This window comes from Bombus terrestris, chromosome 15, assembly GCF_910591885.1.
Source record: "Bombus terrestris chromosome 15, iyBomTerr1.2, whole genome shotgun sequence".
In the NCBI taxonomy this organism is placed as follows: domain Eukaryota; kingdom Metazoa; phylum Arthropoda; class Insecta; order Hymenoptera; family Apidae; genus Bombus; species Bombus terrestris.
Window position 1 is genome coordinate 11,353,586 of NC_063283.1, and position 21,827 is coordinate 11,375,412.

General features: G+C 35.0%; 3 protein-coding genes and 1 long non-coding RNA gene across 14 annotated transcripts in view; 2 read left to right on the plus strand and 2 right to left on the minus strand.

The window, feature by feature from the left end:
• Window positions 1–2,804, minus strand: part of LOC100643595 (MICOS complex subunit Mic60) — a 115,638-nt gene extending 112,834 nt beyond the window's left edge. For 3 of the 9 annotated variants that reach the window (XM_020867041.2, XM_012316915.3, XM_012316924.2), the window contains exons 1-8: window positions 2,679–2,803; window positions 2,233–2,318; window positions 1,767–1,844; window positions 1,336–1,548; window positions 1,151–1,236; window positions 879–986; window positions 583–793; window positions 85–496 (exon numbers count right to left, since the gene is read on the minus strand). In XM_020867041.2, the coding sequence (XP_020722700.2) occupies window positions 85–496; window positions 583–793; window positions 879–986; window positions 1,151–1,236; window positions 1,336–1,548; window positions 1,767–1,844; window positions 2,233–2,318; window positions 2,679–2,732 (1,248 nt within the window). In that variant the 5' untranslated portion in view covers window positions 2,733–2,803. Of the gene's footprint in view, window positions 1–84; window positions 497–582; window positions 794–878; window positions 987–1,150; window positions 1,237–1,335; window positions 1,549–1,766; window positions 1,845–2,232; window positions 2,319–2,403; window positions 2,470–2,678 lie in introns of those variants that run through there. The other 6 variants (XM_012316917.3, XM_012316916.3, XM_003401437.4 and 3 more) reach the window with 6 other exon arrangements.
• LOC100642741 (39S ribosomal protein L35, mitochondrial) lies at window positions 2,715–3,957 on the plus strand. The gene is made up of 4 exons (XM_003401348.4): window positions 2,715–2,851; window positions 3,190–3,349; window positions 3,437–3,577; window positions 3,655–3,957. The coding sequence occupies exons 1-4, from the start codon at window positions 2,821–2,823 to the stop codon at window positions 3,887–3,889; spliced, it is 567 nt and encodes a 188-aa protein (XP_003401396.1). The 5' UTR covers window positions 2,715–2,820; the 3' UTR covers window positions 3,890–3,957.
• On the minus strand, window positions 3,796–5,115 carry LOC125386394. Its single transcript, XR_007226498.1, has 2 exons — window positions 4,900–5,115; window positions 3,796–4,808 (listed from the first exon to the last, which is right to left on the minus strand). It is a non-coding gene; the product is annotated as an uncharacterized LOC125386394 (long non-coding RNA).
• LOC100651102 (fumarylacetoacetate hydrolase domain-containing protein 2A) lies at window positions 4,347–20,453 on the plus strand. Of its 3 annotated transcripts, none has more exons than XM_003401250.4 (7): window positions 4,347–4,784; window positions 7,006–7,167; window positions 7,660–7,695; window positions 18,395–18,611; window positions 19,163–19,497; window positions 19,642–19,729; window positions 19,994–20,453. In XM_003401250.4, exons 1-7 carry the CDS (start codon window positions 4,645–4,647, stop codon window positions 20,054–20,056), a joined length of 1,041 nt encoding a protein of 346 aa, XP_003401298.1. In that variant the 5' UTR covers window positions 4,347–4,644; the 3' UTR covers window positions 20,057–20,453. The 3 variants fall into 3 exon arrangements, with proteins under 3 accessions (XP_003401298.1, XP_012172303.1, XP_048268493.1); XM_048412536.1 differs by lacking the exon at window positions 4,347–4,784 and adding an exon at window positions 5,471–6,054; XM_012316913.3 differs by lacking the exon at window positions 7,660–7,695 and having other exon boundaries at window positions 4,357–4,784.
• The last annotated feature ends 1,374 nt before the right edge of the window (window positions 20,454–21,827 follow it).

A 21,827-nucleotide genomic window follows, 5' to 3' on the forward strand; every position in this document is an offset into this window, starting at 1 on the left:
TATCCCAACAAAATATAGAACACTTACCGATTTTTACACTCGAATATTTGAGTGACTTATATAATACCTTGTACAAATATTTACCCTCATTTTTTCCAATTCCTTTTGCAAACCATTCACTTTGTTATACATGTGTAGAACGAATAAGTCAAAAGCGTCTTCGTCGATGGCCAATTTTTTCTCGTGAATGTTGATATCGGGGAAGAGTATCTGGAGTTCTTCGTTGAGATTTTCACGGGCAGTTCTAACTTGCTTCCAGTAACGCTCGGCCATATTGCTACTTTGTATTTCCATTTCGTACTTTTTCTTCGCTTCGTCCACATCATCTAAAATTTTCTTGATATTTCTTCGAGCGGCAGTTTTCATGTGTGACGGCGCCTCGAATTTAGGGTCGTCCATTAAATTATACATCTTTTTCAACGAATCGAGTGCTTGATTGGCGTGGTCTTCCGCCTCTTTAATGGCCTCCCTCCTCTTGTCCGTTGCATCCTTTAGTCTAGAATTAATAAATAAACGTTTCTCATTTAACAGAACATATAATTACTTTACTATTATAAAGCTACATGCATGAGAAAAAAATACCTGTTCCAGACAGAGCTACCAACGGTGGCGTTAACACTTTCTACGACTTTTATCACATCTTGATTGTAATCGTGAATAGCACACGCTGCTGTTTGATAAGCTGCGATAGCTTTGGATGCAGTTTCGCCAGCAGAAGTTTCCAGTTCGACCAGATTTGCTGGCATCAATTCCTCGGATACATCCTTGGCAAGTGGCTGAGGTTTTTCGGCCACTGAGAACATAGCATGCACGTTTATCTCCTGTTATGTAGAAAGATAAAATTTGATCACATAGATTTTACACGTTTAAAGACCTACCGATTTCGATTTCTTCTCCTTTTTCTTTACTTAATCTTATTTCGGTATAAGGTTCGTTATTAGGTGGTTCCTTCTTATCAATGAGTGGTACAAAAACTGGCTTTGGTGCTATAGTACACATGTTATTATTAAATGTTAGTAAGCAAAATAGTAATTACCTAGTTCCTGTTCTAAATAAAACAGTTCCTTTTATGTAGCATAATTCTATATCTAAGGCAATTAAAAAACGAAGGAAAGGAGGGGTGGGGTTAGGAATTATTAATGGGGCTCACGTATATAATCTTCAAGGTTCGCGCAATCTAATCTTTTCTGACCTGATTCTTTTTGTGATTCTCCTCCAAAAATGGCACTTAATAATCTAAAATAAAAACAATACTTAGATTATTCTCGGTTATTACGATATAATTTACGTTATAATTTATATCACAAATTCAAATAGCAATAAAATCCAACTTACGTTTGCTTTAACGATTCAAAGAATGTATGTATGAATTCAAAATAGGATGATTCCTCCTGAAAGATGATCTGAATTGTTTTGTCCGTACCAGGTGCCCACCTTTCAAGATTTGCACGGAATTCCGGGTTATGCTTTGCGTAAAACAATACACCCGATGCTCCTATTGCCACGGCAGTTAGAGTTAACAGTGTTCTTGAGCCTCTACTTTTCTCGCTTTAATAGTAAACATTGCAAACCAGATTATACTTATTTAACAAACAGGAAAGTTTATTAATTTGTGGATAGAAAGCTTATAATCATTTACATATTTACGCTACATTCTATAGCATTTGTTTTAATTTTTAAAGACACATTTCATATTCAACATCTTTTTAATGAAAGAAGATCATAATTTATTATGTAATACAATGTAACAATACTCTCATATAAACCTTGAATACCTCTTTGTTGAATCCGTGGAATACCTATGTCCAGATATTCTGGATACAAGCTCCATATCCTTGGGAAATCTAAAACATACAATACACACGAAATGACACGTTGAAATATATCGTATAATCAGTATGAATATATATCACATGACCATTCAAAATATATAATTACATAATAAATTTGCTCTAAATGCTAATGGAAAGCATCCAAATACAAAATCTACTGAATAGAATATCTTGTCAAATATAACCTAACCTGCACCTAAATGGGAGTTAAACTCAAAATACACATATGTGGATTGGATAGCATATGCAAACTTCCACTTGATAAAATGTATCACGTAAGGATTCAAATAGAAACAATAATACAAATTATTTTTCTCTTCTCGAAACAACTCAAACGATGACAAGTTTGACAATTGTGGAAATGTGTTTAGAAAACAGGCGGAGAAATCAATTCGCTTACCTACATTCCGGGTCGTATTTAACTCGTGCACGTGTCTCGTAACATCTAGTTGTCAAATACAGCCTAGAAGATCCATGCTTTTTGACCTAAAAGACCAACAGTGGCGGTGAAATCGTCTGGAATTATGTAAGCTCCTAAATATAAGCCATCTTGTCACACGAGGCGGGCAACCTTGGTCTTTGCAGGAATATTCACTGACAACTTGCGAAAACATCGTCATCGTGTTATGATCACGATTTCTCATACAGATCATGAGTTATGTCTTCCCAGAATAGCAGCAAACAACAACGAATTATTAAAATATTATCACAAAAGACAATCGCGACAGTAATGTCTAATAGTATAATGTGAGCGACAATTTTCTATAATCTTTTCGTATTTTTCGTTAAATCTGTGTAATGCAAAATTACCGGGCTCGCAAGTACAATTTCTTACTTTTTACTTACTTTACGTACCCTATTTAGACCGTTGCACGGAAATTTTAATCCAATTCGGAACATCTTTCGGGTGGCCGGTTAGGCAGCCAAAGGAAAAAGGGAACGACGGTACAAAACAGCTGGTTACCGACGGAACTAGAGGAAAAGAAGAATGTTGCGTATTCTTAGTACCGCTATTCGAGGTGCGTGATAGCTATTTCCTTATGACTTCACTGATACTGCCCTCATCTACATCGAACGATAAATTGGTGGCTTCATTTTAAACTATTATTCGTTGAAATTCGATAGTTCGTTGTGCGATAATCATTGCAAGCTCATGCATTATAGGTTATGTTTGATTAGATCAATCAACCATTTTGATTTTCTGACAAACGGAACACGATGGAATTGAAAACGAGCGCGATTATTAAACTGATATGTCTACCAAACATGTCTTGCTATTTAAATTAATTTTATCATGAAATCCTGTGTCTTGATTATTGTTCACGTAATTAATCTTTATCTTATACCGATATTTCAGATATTGCTTTGCGGAACAGTGTTGTCAGAGTAACAAGTTCTCTGATCCTTAAACAATGCCTTATTACACAATGTATTCAATATAGGTTCTTTGGTGCGTTTTCTTCTACAATAAATAAATGCAACGATGTTGGTAACACTAAACAAAAGCCAATATTTGGGTATGTACACTTATATATATATATATATATATTACATAACATTAATCTGATATCAGTCATTGTCAGTCATGTAATTAAATTTAACAGCAAGATACAAGTTGACAGCGTTGTATCTCCAACGCTGGTAAGTACAACAACTCCTGCGAGAACAGTTACAAAATATTCTAGGAGGAAAGGTAAAAGAAAATCTGTGAAAGCTGTGCTTGATAGGTTCTATAGATTAAATTGGTAAAATTTCAATATGATTTAATATTGTAATACTTAATGTTTAGTATACTATGCAATACACGTTTATTTAATTATAGGGGCATATGGATCAGAACTTTTGCTGGACGTCATAGAAGTTTGTGGAAAAAGTCTCAGAGAAGGAAATATAGACTGAGACAGCATGTTTTCTGTAATGCAACGCAATCTACTATGTTGGACAAAATGGTAACAAGCTATTGGAAAAGACCGCACTATTATGTGGATGATCCTTATAATCCATATCACAACCGCGAAGAGTTTCCTTTTACAAGAACCAAACCAAGACCATTCTAGGTAATACAGCTTGTATAAACTTTGTTGAAAAGACCTATATTTGGAAATAAAAAATCTGTTCCCATGTATGTAATTTCCTTGAAAAATTTAATCATTTAAGAAATTAATAGAAATTTAAGAATTATTCCAATTATGTAATGTAATCATTTAATCTCAAGTGATATTACGTAAGCTGAATAAACCTCGATTATAAAAGTTTGAAGAAGCATAATTTAAGTAAGTAATGGTTAAAATCTTAACAGGTTGATTATCATAATAGTTATAAAGCACGGTCACTGGACCGTGCTTATCATGACATCCTGATGGTCACTGGCGATCAGCATTAAATATTTTAGAGTAGTTAAAATAAAATGAATATCATTGATTAAATAATTTTTAATAACGTAAATAATTGAGTAACATTGTTACTCAAATAAAAGTTGTATTATGGTACTATATTATAACTCTTAGGACAGGACATATATACATAAACTTATGTACAATGAACACGTTAATAATTCGTGGCCTATTGAATCAAAATCAGAATCAAATCGATCGTTGGTTACTTTTGAAGGTGAATCACATTTTATCGGGATCACGTGGTTTCCCCTGCTATAACTCGACAACGCTAGAGTGGTGCAATGTGTTCAGTTGTAGTTCGCCTTTCGTGGTAAGTTTTTTGTTCTCTGGTGATATCCTCGTTCTTTCCACGTCTAGGATAAATTCACAACATTGTGTTTTTATCAAGCCGATAAGGATTTTTATCGATAAGAAAAATGCCTTTCCGTTGTAAATTGCGTTTGATTAGCAGAATCTGCTTGGCCTTTAAAAACTCCTGCACCGAGAAAAGCAATTCGCATTTCGCTGTTAGCATAACCAACAGGAACTTCTCTATCAGTGGCACGGTCAACATGAGGTGAGTCGAAACGTCTAACTAGAACTTTAATCGAATTTTTAATCTGGTAATACTCTAAAATAGCTTCTTTTATTCTCTTTTTTTTTTTTTTTACTTTTTTGTATAAAACAATTACATTTTGAGCAATACTCTGAAGTGATGGAATTTGACGCGACATTTTTTATTGGCCTATGCTTTACATGTTTTTCTGTTTACTCTTTTAAACGCGTCTAGTTTTAAGCGAATTGATTCGCCCATTCAAAAATGGTTCACGGTGTTAATAGACACTGTTATGTATTTGCTTCGAGATATATGGTTTACTTTGATTCGATGACTTGTTTAATTGGGACAAGCTTACCAAAATATAAAAGACGAATTTATATACAACTGATGTGTTTTAAGTGTTTTGGATACTATTTAGATAATAATATATATATATATTATTTCTTCTAATATGTATGTTTTCTTCTAAATAGTAAAGAAAAGTTCACGAGATTGATTTCACTAGACGGATTTTTATGTTTCAATAAACATGTTAGTATCTATTTCTATACCGTTTACCGGTTAATCGTGTAGAGTCAATTCACTGAGGAACACGATAGTTTATTTGATTCAAACACCTGAATACATTCGATTAGGTGTATAATTATGTCATCGGCACTGAACAGATCTGAATTTATACACTCACGAGGCGCTTTCCGCGCTGAACTTAGTCGCGTGTACATATACACATGCCAAGAAGGGATTCGATACGTTTGCATAAATCGACATCATTTTAACACACTATTAAACTACTTATACTGCAGAGATCTCGGAAAGAAATCTCGCGAGATAATACAGGAGCTAGGATGCTGTTCTCTATCGCTCAGCATCACGCCATGCTATTATTTTGTTTGTATATGACACTTATGGTCAATACGCGTGCTTAACTTTAAGATTCTATTGAATTTGTGAAAAACAACCAATCAGAGGCCCGTGTTCCTTTCAGACGACTTCTTTCCATCCTCGTATTGTACATGAAACACCAATGATCCACGCGGGACATTTTGTTCGAGTCGTATGATATTTCGGTTATAAAAACAAACCAGATTGTGAAATACTTCCTGATATCATCTATCGGTACACAATTATGGCGTCTGTTTGTACCCCGTCGGTATATGTACATCACAAATTCCTGAAATTTATTCGACTCTACGTTGCATTATAAACAATAATGCCAGAATATGCAGTTACTTGCTGCGATTGCAATAAAAGAAAGTGAAAAATGTTCTGTTTTAAAATACAATTGCAAGTGAGCGTATAATATATGGAATTATACAATAATTAATTCTACTACGTTTTTTGAGTTATTTTTCGCCTCGGTGTTTTCTAGCGTTAAATAATTCGTAATTAATATATATTTTATTACAATTTTATGTTAAAATCTTTTTTAAATACAGGAGCGATATTTGCTGGAATTGTTTACTGGAAATAAAATGAGATATTGTTCGTTTCTAACTATCTGCTGGAAATAAAATGAGATGTTGTTCATTTTTAATTAATGTTGAACGAATTTAAGATTCACATTCAGAGATTGATTAATTTGTTATCGTCTTATCGTTGTTTATTGATAACATTTTCGTTGAACAAATATTTATCAATAACTTTTACGCATAGATTTAGTTGAGTTGCATCCAGAAAGAAATATGTTTGATTGAGAGCTGCATTTACCTCATTGGAGAATTCAGTTAATATTCTTATTTAATCAACCTCTTCAAATCATCCGACAATCCATCAGTCTCGATTCTCGTTGTTCAACTTTCCAAGATCGACACAAAAATTGTGCTGTTTATATGTTATAAAATATTACCCCAGTATTATTGTTTTTCATTATGAGATCAAACAAAAACATTTCCACACTTAGAAGAATTTTAAAGTAAGAGAAGGTAATGGCATTTGTCCTAGAAAAATTGATAAATTAGTTAATTTTATGGATATGAATTACTTCTATTTATGAGAAGTTAAGTGCAATCGTTCAGATAAGTTTGTTACTTAGATAGGTTTATTTGAATATTTGCCTTTTTGATTGATTATTAAACGTACATTTATCACGCATATAGATTGATTATTAATTATTGGATTTATTATTTTCATTGATTAGACAGATGTAAACAGTTTGATTAAATAGGATTACTTTAGTGGATATTATTTGAATCATAGATAAATCCATTATTATACACATATTTATCTTCATCTTCCATAGGTTTGTGCAATTCACCGGCAAAGATGGCGGACCTCAGCATTTGGGGGTGCAACTTGTCCAAGGGGGTGACATAATCGCCGTTTCCGCTGTGGACTCGCGAATTCCTAACACAATGAAAAAATTTTTGGAAGGTGGCGACGACATGTTGAAAAAAGCCAAAAGGTACGTGTGGAACGATTCAAAATAATCAAGAGGCCATAATAATAAATTGAGCCGTTTTTACGAACTATCACACTGTACAAATGATGTAAGCATATCGAAAAGAAAAAATAGAGATATCATGTTCAGGGACACGCGATAATTTACAGATAAACAAGTCGCAGCTGGCTTAGAAGAAGGTTATGATGGATCTTCGGTAGGATAACTGAACTTTTTGTATGTATGTTACATGAAGATTAATTAAAAGTTTCTAAGACATTGTAAAAAAAAGAGAGAGAGAGAGAACGTATGGTTATTAATTAAAAAATATTTGAAATAATTTCCAGAACATCCAGAATTAGGTTAAAAGGTGTTGACAAATTACGAGGTATAAAGAAAGAAAAGAAAGATATATACTCGCATATACTTCAATATGTACTTCAATAACCACATTTGACAATGAGATTTTTATTACAATATTCCATTCCATTTCATAGCTGATCATTTTGTTCCCAGGGAAGACGAAGTGAACCTGTTGACCATGGTAGAAAGGTTTGTGCCATTGAAAGAATTCAGTGTGAAAAAGATTCTTTGCGCATCATTTATACCCCTCTAAATTAAGCTTCTGTAAGATACCATTAAATTAATCCATAGTGTCTACCTTTTTCTCTGTGTTTGTGTAAATAATCCCCCATTGTTCATACTTGTATATAATTCACATATCATACTTATTTATTCTTCACCTATATTTTACAAATGTAGCTATATTCTACACATCATATTTCAGAAATATATTTATACATAGATTACAATTTTGTATTCTACAGATGAATATGTTTGAAAATTTTGAATACATTCTGTATTCTATCTTCAAAGAAATCAATTTTTATTACTTTAGAAATAAATGCCTTATTTTTTAAATATATACATAGAATGCTTTTTTAAATACTTATGTATGTCAAATTTAATGGTTTCAATATGTACATGGAATACTTCTTTTAATACATACGGATGTTCCCGGTAACTATGGACAGCCTTTTATATCCTGATGTATTGCAGATATGAAACATTTTTACATGTGGATTGCATAGTATAAAGAGGATATATTTTTGATAAACAACAAAAAGACTAACCCAAATCCAATAATACATCGACGATGATATTCGCTTTTAATTGAGTTATAACGGACACTTTTTGCAATCTCGCGTATACACTCATGCACGTTTAACGGGGCCTTTTAAGCTCGCCTAACTCTCGTTTATAACATAACATGTTATAAACATAACATAAACGGCCGGTGGTCGGCAACTAAACTGACACATATGCTACCACAGACGTATATCTATTGACAGAAATACACTGTAGTGGTATTGATAGTTTTTGGCGAATATCTTAAAAGATAAGCGAGTTCACTCACTCTTTATATGTATAGGAAAATGTTATTAAAAATATCGATTTCTACAATGTATTAAAAAATCATTAAAATCGGACGATAGGCAGTGTTTTTATAGTCTCACGTAGTTTTCTTGTAGGAGGATGCATAGAGAACATATGGAGATTGTTTCTTTAAACTGAACTATATATCTCTGTTTTTACATATATATGGATTTCTCGGAACGTTCCTCGTCAGGAAGTTTTAAGGTACAATGTTACAAAAATTAACAATCTGCGATTAACAATTAACAAATTAACAATTTTAAATTAAAAAGTTCTTCGTTCACTCTTATCGGCAAGATATAAAGAACGTTGAAGATCTGTTCCCCGAAATTGTACAGCTGTGCTGAATATTGAATAGTATATAATTTTGTAATCTGTTGTTTAGTTTTTGTTACTTTTTAAAATTTTCATAAGCTTTTGTAATTTTTTCAATTGCCATGTAATTCCGCACAGCATGTATGTACGTATGTATGTAGATATGATTTATTATAAAGTACCTAAATTCTACCGAATTACATCGCTAATTTTTATTGTAAAATGTTGCTCTATTTTCACCGATAAACTGTATTATCATAAAAATCTATAAATAAACTTCAAACAATACTATAAAATTTAGATAAACTGAAATTTGGATTTTCGGCGTTATAATTAAACTTCTGTTATTATCGTCAACTCTGTATATAAATGAAGTCGCTGCTAGGCATGTATGGCCGTAAAAATTGTAAAACTTCGAATAGTTTCTGATCTTTTGTGATTATCCGTGATCTTACGTGATTATACTATGCCTGTCTCTTTAGCTTTTCTTTTATTAAGCAAAATTAATATCCACGAGATGGCGGAGTCTGAAAATTAGGGTCGTTATTTCAAGGAAATACTAGTTGATGTGTGACGTCTTCATGGATCTTAATCTTTATTCTTAAACTATTGTATAGTTTATTCTGTATGCATTTGAATTGTGAAATTCAATGAAATTCAATGAAATGGAATTCAATGAAAAAGAAAGACACTGACTACCCTCTGATGTCGATGATTTTTGGGGATATGTTGTAAAACTCAATTTTCTCCTATAACGCTCCTATCTCGCTTAATCTCCGAGATATTCGCAAAAAATTGCCGGTTTGAGCAAATTCAATTCTGTTTATAGTTTTTGTACGTCTGTGACAGCGTTACTATTGGTTGCCGACCGAATAAAACGACACCTAGACTAAACCTATATAAATTATAAATATAAGATAAGAATTATGTTCGGATTACGTGTTATTTTATCTGGCAGCTGGTAATCGATACCGGCACATCGCTGCTATAGCCACAAAACTATTAGCAGGGTTCACTGTAATGGTACCGACAGGTTTATACGAATAGCTCGTGAGATATGAGATGAGACCGCCGGTGATGTGCATAAAAAGGGTTGTTCAATTTTCTACAACATAGCCAAATATATATTTAAATCGGCGAGGACGTAACACATTAATATGTTCACCAATCGAGGAATTGTTGGAAAATAATTATGCGTATCATTGCGCTCTGTGAAGTAACAAGGTATATTTCGTTCTGAATAATTAAGGACGATAACAGTATATTGTGCGAACGCTGCTAATCTTTCCCTATAATTAGCGAGGATCAATCTTCATTTGTTTATATTCCACATTCGTCTTATCGTATTGCTGAGTTTGCCCATTGTCCCTTTCTATCACAAGGCAGACGACATAAGAAGGCACTATCTTACTGACTGATTGATCTTGCAACACTTGACATTATAGACAACAGCATGTGGAGATTCAACTTGCATGTGGAGATTTAACTTGCATGTGACGATAGTTGTTACGCTAAAGCTGCGTAACGGTTGCATACAACCGTTGCGTACCATCGTTGCATGCGTATCCGTATTCCGTATTCCGTATTCCGTATAGAAACTGAGGATTCGACTTGTCGCGAAAAATAGAGTCTCAGTTCCACCCGTGATTGCAGTGAGTTCACCTCTTGTGCTAGTAGCGCATTCCTAAATATTTGTTTTATACCAATCAGAGATAATTTTTTTTTACATACCTTTTTCTATCTTAATTTTCAATATTAAAAGCTAAAAAAAATACACAGTATACAGAAATATAACTGAACTAATAGAATAACAAAAAACGTTTCAATCATATTGAACCAAAAATTAATAAAACTGAGATATGTCCGCGAGATATGATTAGCTGGTCGCGTGTTGGGGAGCCCGACGGTGGCGGTGGTGGCGGCGGCTCGCCCATAGATCGACGCGATAAGCGCAAAGAATTGATCCCCCTCATGTCGAAGATCGTCGAAAACTATTGTTTTTCTTTTTATTTGTTAGAATATTTACAATCAATTCTCGTTGAGAATTTTCAGTAACTTCATTTGGCGTGGTACAATGACATGGTTTATAATAATTTATATAGTTGATTCTAGTTGAATCTAATGATTGGGTAGCTCGGGTAAGCTCGTAATGCTTAATGCTGGATTTGATAATGATTCCGGTTCCGCCGTCGGCCTTTCCACTGGAATGTTGGGTATGGTAGAAGTTATAGCCGTTTATTTTGAGATAATTTTTGTCGGTGAAGTGGGTTTCAGATATAAGCATTACGTCGATTTGCTGTTGTTTTAAGAAGAGCTCTAGTTCAAATTTGTGCGGAGCTAGACCGTTGACGTTCCACAGAGCTATTCGCATTGGTTTTATTGTGCTTCTGTGCGTATTAATTTATCCATGAAGAGTGTAAGTAGTGAATGTAAGTTATTAATTTGTTCTGTTTGTTTCTCTATTAGTTTTTCGAGTCTGATGAAGTTGTCTGCGTTTTGTGAGGTGGGGACACTATTTTCTGAGTGGCCGCTGTGGGTTTTCGTATTGTTTATATTTCCTTGTACTGCCTGGGCATAGGAGATTGATGATGGGGAGTATTTTTGGGGTCTGGGTTCTTAGTTGGTTATCTCCTTGGCTCTGGGTTTAGGGTACTTATTATTGTGCAGTGTTTTATAGACTAAGCATCCTTTGTAGTTCGCAGGATGCTCTCCTTCGCGGGGTTTTCTGGGGATTTAGTGCATTGGTCAGTGGAGTGACTACCTGCACATTTAACGCATCGAAAATTATGGTTGCAGTATTTCTGCGTGTGGCCGTACCTTCGGCACCTTCTGCATTGCACTATCTTTCTTTACAAAAGGTGGTTCGATCTTTACTATTGAGTTCATTAAACGATTGAGGTTGTAAATTTCTTTATTGTTTTGTTTTTGCTTTATATCAATAAAGAATAAGGATAGTGGGTTTTTCGTGATTCTATGCCTAATGTTGCTAATGTTACTTCGTGGCCATGCTTTAAAAGTTCCAACTTTAGCTTGTCTAGATTGGCTGAGTGGTGGATATTGCGTAGCACCACACGAAAAGGTCTTTCTTGCTTGAGCTGGTATGTGTGGAAGTTTGCATTCAAGGTTTTTAGCAACTTAGTTAATTTTCTATAGGCGTCTGGGTTGGTCGACAGAATTTTTACGTGGTCATTATTAATTTTTAACTTGTAGTCCTCTTTGCTGATATCTCTCTCGATAGACTTTATCATTGTTTGAATGTCGATGACATCGTCAATGAAGATTGGCGGGGGAAGGGGAATTCTCTGGGTATATAGTTTATTTATCGTTTCGATTGTGTCCATTGAGTCTTCTGTAGTCTCAAGTATTGAGAACCTGTTGTAGGTGGTCACTTGGCTAGTAGTTCCGCCTGTGCAGGCGATCTAAACGAACGTGCGAAACAGTGCTCCAGTGAAAGTGCGGCAAGAGGGAAGAGAAAGCGTCAAAGTAAACGCCCATTGACAAAACGTGGAATCATGCAGATTCCACCAATAAAAATAACCAACTCAGGAGACACATATTTTATAAATAGAGCTACAGACTCTACATATGTAGAGAAAAAAGACGATAACATGGAAACAACACAATCCTACGGAGAGGACAATGAACCAATACACCACGAAGAAAGCTGGACGGTGGCAACTTCCAGCAAAAAACGCAAGGTAACCCCGTTTGCAAGCGCGAGGAAAACTGAAACACTTGAAAAAAAACAATGGCTTCAAGATATCAAACTGCATAATCCATTCAGCGCACTGCCAGAAGAGGCAGCAGCGGACCCAACGGAAAGTCCGACAAACCGCATTCCTAAACCACCACCAATATATATAGATGCGAAAATAATTGACCCCCTCATCGAACTACTAAACAACACTGCAGGGAAAGATAACTATTGTTATTAAACAGATAAAAATAGACCAGGTGAAAGTGCAAACCAACACTCTAGAAACATTCAGAAAAATTACAAGATCACTAAAGGAAAAAAACGCAGCGTATCACACCTTCCAGCTCAAAACCGACAAAAGCTACAAAGCAGTAATCAGGGGATTACACCCAAAAACAAATACCGACAAAATAAGCGAAGAACTTGCAAAAATCGGACACCAGGTAAGGTCAATTAACAACATTAACAAGTACGATACCAAACAACCATTACCGCTATTCCTAGTCGAACTAGAACCTAGAAACAACAACAAAGACATATACGATATAGAAAAATTACTAAACACAATAGTAAAAGTGGAGCCACCTAGACATAAAAAAGATATCCCACAATGCATAAGGTGCCAGCAATACGGCCACACAAAAAGCTATTGCAATAGAATCCCGGCATGCGTTAAATGCGTAAAAAATCATCTTACGATAGACTGCTCATCCACGGGAAAAATAGAGGAGGTTAGATGCTACAACTGCAACGGAAAACACCCAGCCAGTTATAAAGGTTGCGAAGCTAGGAAACAATTACAACGCAAACTGTTCCCGCCCCTACGAAGCACGACAATCACTAACATACAAGCCCAACAGGACAGCACAAAACCCGAGATAATACCAAATACCATCAGCACCAACACCATTGGTAGTCTAAGCTACGCTCAAGTAACCAGTCAATCGACACACACAGACAACCAATACCACAACAATAGTAACAACGACACTGCAGGAATCAAAGAACTGCTCAAACAATCCATAAAGAACACTGAAATGCTAACCAGAATGATAAGCGAACAAAACGCAGTACTCAAACAGCAAACCCAACAAATCACAGTCATGCTACAACTAATTACAAACCTGCTAAGCAAAAAATAAAAAACGGACACTCTAAAAATGGCAGCCTGGAACTCAAACGGGCTATAACAACGAGCCAATGAAATTAAAACATTCATATACAATAACAATATAGACATACTACTTGTCTCAGAAACACACTTCACTACAAAAAGCTACTTGAAAATACCATACTACACCATATATGATATCAAACACCCCTCAGGAAAAGCTCACGGAGGGACAGCAGTGATAGTCAGAAACGATATCAAACATTACCTACACAGCCAAGTTAACAAAGAATATTTACAAGCAACCACCGTTACAGTTCAAACTAGCAGCAACTATTTCCAGTTGTCAGCAGTATATGTGCCTCCGCGACACAAAATAACATCACAAATGTGGGAAGAATACTTCCAGGACCTAGGGGACAAGTACATCGCAGCGGGAGATTACAACTCAAAGCACACGCTATGGGGGTCAAGAAACATTACACCTCGAGGCAGAACACTGGAAAAATACATTAGAAATAATAACCTCAATATATTATCCACAGGAACACCGACACATTGGCCGACTGACCTGAACAAAAAACCAGATCTTCTGGACTTTGCAGTTACAAGGGGACTAAACACAAATAAACTAAAAATAACACCCAACCTCGAGCTCAGCTCCGATCATACACCCATAATAATTGAATACAGAAACAAACCAATACACTATAGCAAACCAGAAACACTATGCAATAAAACCACCAAATGGCAAACTTTCAAAGAAATAATAGAAAGCAAAATAAACTGCAACATCCCGTTAAAAACTCCTGAACACATAGAACAGGCAGTAGCAACATTGACAGCAACTATTTAAGAAGCAGCAAGGACAATCACTACACCCGAACCAACCAGCAGACAAACAATAACAATCCCGCAAGAAATACTCGACAAAATCAAAGAAAAAAGAAAAGCAAAGGCAAAATGGCAAAAATACAGAACCCGAGAAAACAAAAAACACTTAAACAAACTTGCAAAGGAAATAAAAAACAAAATAAAGGAGCACAACGATAACGAATTCGCAAAGTTCATAGGGACACTCTCCACACACGAGAACACCAACTATTCACTATGGAAAGCCACGAAAAAAATAAGGAAGCCAATAACACCCGTCCTGGCAATCAGAAAAGCAGATAACACATGGGCAAGAAGCAACGAAGAACAAGCTGAAGAATTCTCCAACCACCTCTGCAACACATTCACACCACACATTATCAACAACAGCAACCTCAAAAGTCATACGGAGGAGGATCCACAAACCACTATTACCACAACCGACAAGGAATACACCATACCTAAAACAACAGCACAAGAAATTAGAAACATAATTGATAAAACAAAAAACAACAAAGCACCAGGAATCGACGTAATCAATGGCAAAATCTTGAAAAACCTTCCGCCAAAAGCAATAAGACTAATGACAATAATATTCAATGCAATTCTAAGAATTCAATACTTCCCCAAACCGTGGAAATTAGCACAGATCAAAATGTTACATAAACCAGGCAAAGACCCGCACCAAACTGCATCTTACAGACCAATATATCACTGCTTCCAGTATTTTCCAAAATACTGGAAAAAATAATATATTGCCGGATAAAAACAATAATAGAGACAAAAAAACTAATACCGCATCACCAATTTGGTTTCAGAAACAAACACTCCACGATAGAGCAAATGCACAGGCTTATAAACGAAATAATAGTAGCACTAGAAAACAAGGAATACTGCACAGCCCTCTTTATAGACATAGAGAAAGCATTCGATAAAATTAACCATGAAAGTCTACTACAAACAATTAGGAAACAATTCCCGGAGCAAATACACCAATTAATAAAATCCTACCTAAGCAGCAGAACCTTCGTAATAAAAATCAAGGACACACATTCTGAAGTTAATGACATCAAGGCCGGGGTACCACAAGGAAGCGTCCTAGGCCCAATACTATACAGATTATATACGGCGAACATACCAACAACTACCAATAGCACAGTATTGACATTCGCGGACGACACAGCTATACTAGTCAGGCATACTAACCCAGAAACTGCAGTCAAAATACTACAAGAACATATCATAAAAATAGAAAATTGGCTACAAGAAAAACAAATAAAAGCAAACCCCAATGAATGCAACCATATTACATTCACGCTACGAAAAAAGATACCACCAAACATCCTATTGAATGGCATGCATATAACACAAACAAAGCATGTCAAATACCTAGGACTCCACTTAGATACACAACTCACATGGAAACTACATATCAAATCAATAGTAGAAGAAATACAGAAAACAGGGAGACAAATGCATTGGCTAACAAGCCGAAAATCCAAATTAAGCATAGAAAATAAATTAAAAATATATATAACGATCATAAAACCAATCTGGACGTACGGAATACCATTATGGGGGACGGTAGCAATGAGCCATATAAACAAAATAGAGGTAATACAAGCTAAAATCCTTAGAACAATAGTAAACGGACCTTGGTACATCAGAAACGAAGACATACGGAGGGACCTGGGAATTCCAACGGTCAAGGAAGAAATTAGCAGATACTCAGAAAAATACAAATCAAGAATAGCAACACACCCAAATCGGCTAGCTGCGGAAACGTACAAAACCATATACATGGACAGAAGACTAAAAAGAAAGCACCCAGCAGACCTTATAAAGGATTTAACCTAGCAAACACGAGGATGGTACACCGCTGGGGTAGCCACCCACATGCTAATATAACTGTTAAAAAATTCCACCAAATGTCCAAATTGGACAAATTGTGAATTTCAATAAATAAATAAGAAAAAAAAACTTGGCTTGCTGGTGGTTTAGTTCGACTCTTGTTCACATTAATCTTGATTGCTTCCAGCTTGCGTTTTTTCGTTTGCGGGTCGTTTGCAAAGAGTGATGTATTGCCCCTTTGCCACGTGGGAAGAAGAGCGGCGCTGTTATAGCTTAGCTCCGGAGAGCCCGTTTGAGATGTTTGGGTCATCATCGAGCTAGTTAATTCAATTTGAAATAACTAGTCGAGTGGCTGTGATTCGGGTCAGAGATTAGTAGTGTTGGATTTTCCACTAACACATGGGAACACTTGGCTAGGTTTGTTAGATTCGCTTTCGAAAGATGGGCGTCACGTGTTGTTTTGAGAACTTCATAGGGCACTAGACACACGTCTGCATGCTTCGGCACTCAACAGCAAACTGAAAACTATTAAGTGACGCTAAAAAGGTCATAATTTTGTGCTACCTAAAGCAAGGTGTAATTTTATTTCCTATATATATTACGAACATAAAACTTTACTTTCTTCGATTCATTCTTCGACTTTACCTTCCGGGATACTATTTCTTGATGTGGGTTATCTTGATGTGGGTTAGGTTTAGGTTAGGTTCGGATTATGTTTACTTATGGATATGACCATACCTATAATAATAAATGTGTTTATGCTGCGATATGTTCATGTGTCTTATATTTCAACTTGTAAACAAAGAGGGATAAGAAAGAAATTCAACTTGCTAGCTTAGCCGTGTGAGAGCTACGAACACTTATTCATATAATATCAGCTTTTCGCAGATGAATTTTTACGAATGCAATAACTAAGAACTAAGATGTCAGTTGTATAACAAAGAGAACTCCATTAAAAGTACTCCATTCAGTAGCCACTACGTGATGCTAATACCAACAGACAAATAAACAAAGAGGCAAAAATGACCAAAATTATTTTCTTTTTGAGCCTGTTTTGTTTCGTTTTATTTTATTTTATTTTATCCTTTTCTTTTCTTTTCTTTTTTATTCAATGTACGGACAGGAATCATACTCCCGACAACATGTTTGAAAATCAATTGAAATCAAGGAGGTATTGAAATATATCACGTCTTATCTTATCTTTTCTTACTTTTTTTAATGTGCACCTTTTTTCTATTCTTATAACTTGTTAATGTTACAAAAAATATATAGTCGAAATAGTAATTGCGCAATGATTAATTACGTACCTGTATTGATATAATTCAGTCATTGATAAGCCAGTCTTTACAACCGAAACTATGTACACTATTAAATAATTTCTATATCCATAGATGTGCAGGTAGACGATGAGGTTGCTTAAGCTAATCTGAGAAATTATTCTTGATCTTTTTCTTTAATCGGTTACAGGTATAAAAAGATAATGTATGTAAAGCAATGTGACGTTTGATGTTAGTCATACGCAGGTAGAGTTGAGCAAAATATCGTTCGAGTAATGAATATCTAATGAAACTCGATGATCTATAATCTATGCCATTGATCTCTTATTCCATCTTATTGATCTCTTATTCTGGAGGTATATAGTCAATTAATATTTTTATGGTCTGGTGCCTTTAGAAATTATGATAAATGTTTATCTATTTCGAAATTAACGTAAATGCCGTTTACTTTAGCACTTGTAAGTTTAGTTGCACGAAATTTCATTTAGAAATAGTAATAAATATCAACAACCGAGGGCATTTCTTCTTTAAATTTTTTTAAGAAAGGGAAAGGAGGAAAATTAGAAATAAATAATAAATTTGATCATAATTTGATAGAAAGGTAACCTAATTAGAACATAGCCCAATTCTGCCATCAGAAAATGATTCCCAAACGTATCTACATGCTGAACATTAGTTTAACTATTGCAGAATAGTGGCAGAAGGACGCAGCGTGATACCAGAAACAGATGTGACTTTCTTGGCACCAGTTACAAAGATGGACAAGTTGGCGTGCGTTGGTCTAAATTATAGTGGCCATTGCGAAGAACAGGGAGTATCGCCCCCGGAATCCCCTGTAATTTTCAGCAAATTCCCTAGCAATATTATTGGACCGCGCGATAATATCATGCTTCCGTCGATTTCGGAGGTAGGTTCAGGAACGACGAAGGAAACACATTACCGAATCTACATTATTGTTGGGTAGCCGTGATCGTTTCTATATTTATAATAGTCCAGATGATCGCGTAATAAAATTAAACTTTCGAAGTAATTATAGAACAATTCACGTGAAAAAAGAAAATATCGGTTTATTGATTAATCATAAAAGATTTTTACTTACTTTATTTTACCTACCTTATTAATCGAATTACTTGATGCACAAGAATAGTTACTACATTCATGAGGAAGTATATAATTTAAATATTGGTCTGCATTACAATATATATATATATAAGATAGTAATGGATAAAATTGATTTTTGAATGTTTCGAATGAAGAAAGACGAAATGATCAATATGAGCACCGTTGGTGATTGTATAATGAACAAACAATTAGAAAACTATCAAGTCCATGCAGAAATGATACTGATTCTTATCTAATCGTGATTGTTTACCTAACAACCATCTGATGCTGTTATGTAAAATACTAAACACAATGTTGTCCCACATTTATTTATTTCACTGGTGATTATTTTTATAGAAAGTTGACTGGGAGGCCGAGCTGGTGATAGTAATCGGCAAAAAGTGCAAGGCATTGAACAAAGACGAGGGAGAAGAATGTATTTTTGGTTATACGATAGCGCAGGATATCACAGCGCGAGATTGGCAAAAATCAAAGAGAAATGGCGGTCAGTTTTTACTTGGTAAAGCTATGGACACATTCTGCCCCATGGGACCAGCTATTGTTACCAAAGAAGCCATTTGCGACATTAACAATCTTTCAGTCAAGACGTGGGTGAATGGTGATATTAAGCAAGATGGAAACACAAGCGAGTTGATTTTTAAACCTCACGAAATCGTCGCATATATTTCACAGTATGTACTAGTCAAGAACATCTACTATAGCTGTATTATTTTGTGTAATATGCTAATTTTACTGTTCAAAATTTGTTAACTTGATTGGTCTATCGAATACTTGTGTTTCTTTCAAGGATCTTATTACATAATCGTGTGTTTCAGATTTATGACGTTATTACCAGGAGACGTGATTTTAACAGGCACGCCAGCCGGCGTGGGATTTGCCCGCAAACCACCTGAATATTTACAGGTAGCTCGCTAATCAATCGATGATCCTTTTTACGATATCAAGCATTCAAGTATGGATATATTTGAATAAATCTTTCCCCTCGAACGTAGTAAAAGTAAGAAAGCGAAAATATACTCGTAATATGAAATTGAGTCGTAAATAACCAATTCCGCATCTCAAATTCTTAACTAGGATCTTAATATTGCTCGTCGACGACAGCCATACTGAAACGATTAACTCTACGTTTGTACGATATTTATACACTTTTATTAAATATGTTTTTAGCGCGGGGACGTTCTAGAAACAGAAATAGAGGGCCTAGGTCGTCTGAGAAACAAGGTTCTCTGATCTGGTGGCGAGTGAAACATTCGTGGGAAACGTACGGGAGAACGATTCATCTGAAGAATGACCCAGCGTACATTACAGGAATAAGGAACCGATGTCACAGGACCATGGACAAATCGCGATTTCATTCTGAACTGATTTTACGCGTGGTAATATAAGGAAGGGACGATATAATATGAAACTGATGTCAGTTTACAGAAATAGTAATAATAATTGAAAGAGAGAAAAGTTGGAGATATATCTCAATTTTCTTTAAAAAAAGCCCAAGTCTAGCCGTACGCATTCAAATATTTCAATAACAGTATACTTTTCATTGTGCATCATATTTACATACTTTACAGATTTGTACAAGTAGAGTGAGATTGTCTGTAAAAATATAAACCGTATGAGTGATTTTTTATCGATCGATTGTTTTTTATTATCCTTTATGAATTTGTATAAAAATATTTTCTGACAAATTCGTTCGATGATGATTCTCGTGGACTGCTTCTTGTTTCCAGACTATTTGATGTCACGTCCCGCGCCCGCGCGATCCGTAGGGTGAAAGTAAAATTAATAATTTCTTTCAAATCAAGGTAATTTAAAACGTTTATTTGAAACCGTGTTTACAGTATTTGAAGTGAAAGACAGTTAAAGCCGCTAAAAGCTATATTTTGCGAAAACTTATCTAACTATGTTTTTACGTTTACCTAATTGTGTTTTTATAACGATATTAAGACAATTTAAATTGTAAACAAAGTCAGCAGTTGAACAAACGTTGAGGATCTTCCCAAACATTTTCTAAAGAAAGACCCCGATGTTTATTCATCTCCGACAGATATAAGTAAATGAAGCGACTCAGAGAAGTCAGTAACAATAATTACCGTCTATCTATCGAGTATACAATAATAATTATTATCGTTCGTCTATCGAATATAATTAATTAATTATCATTCGTCAACCGAATAATTACCATTCGAAGTGTTAGCTATCATTTTGTCTATAGAAGAATTAGTTATCATTTTGTCAACCGAAGAATTTTATATCCGTCAGTCTGCCAGTCAATTGTCAATATCGAAATAGGGTAAGATTTGAATAAATCTTTACATATTGTAAATTTACTTTCGAACAACTTTAATCCTCTTCAGTGCCAGTATTCCCGCACATAGCAGGTTAGCTGAAAGAGGAGCTTATTGCCAGTTGCATTAAACGTCAGTTAATGCTACCTTCTCGTCGACGACTAAATAGAATCTAACATTTGATACGATGTTTTCATTGGAAGATCAATTGTAAAATTCTGCATTACTTATTTCTTAACAAAAAGTTTCCACAATAGTCAGAGTAGAAACTTGGTATTTTACATTTTGTCATATGTTCTGAAATATATACCAATCGTTCAAATTAATACATATATATGTCGGAGATAAAAGGACATCGGGCCTTTTCTTTGCAATCCTTGGGAAAACCTCAATACTTTAGTCTAGATTCTTATCATAAGCCGTACTTAAGTAATTGTTTAATTAATAATTTGTTTAATAATTTGATTTAATCCGATTATGTTTACCCGAGATTTGTGAAAATGAGCTTGGACTCGAAGTGACACAACCAATCGCTAAACGTAGCTGCGGCCACGGGATGAACGTGTTACAAAGGTATAGAGTAATCGTATAGCTCTCCTTAAAAAAATATAGTTGTAGCGGTACGCGGCAGTAAACCCTCCAACGATTTCTGTCCCGTGGCTTACTACACAAAGACCCCATTCTTTGGACAAGATGATTGCCAGATGTCGATGCAT

Excerpts from the sequence above, each read along its gene's own strand:
- LOC100642741 (XM_003401348.4), top strand. The coding sequence starts at position 2,821 with ATGTTGCGTATTCTTAGTACCGCTATTCGAG. Across the intron at positions 2,852-3,189 it reads TCTTAGTACCGCTATTCGAG|ATATTGCTTTGCGGAACAGT; the intron begins GTGCGTGATAGC and ends CCGATATTTCAG. Across the intron at positions 3,350-3,436 it reads AAACAAAAGCCAATATTTGG|CAAGATACAAGTTGACAGCG; the intron begins GTATGTACACTT and ends TAAATTTAACAG.
- LOC100651102 (XM_003401250.4), top strand. The coding sequence starts at position 4,645 with ATGCCTTTCCGTTGTAAATTGCGTTTGATTAGCAGAATCTGCTTGGCC. Across the intron at positions 18,612-19,162 it reads TGCTTCCGTCGATTTCGGAG|AAAGTTGACTGGGAGGCCGA; the intron begins GTAGGTTCAGGA and ends TTATTTTTATAG. Across the intron at positions 19,498-19,641 it reads ATCGTCGCATATATTTCACA|ATTTATGACGTTATTACCAG; the intron begins GTATGTACTAGT and ends CGTGTGTTTCAG.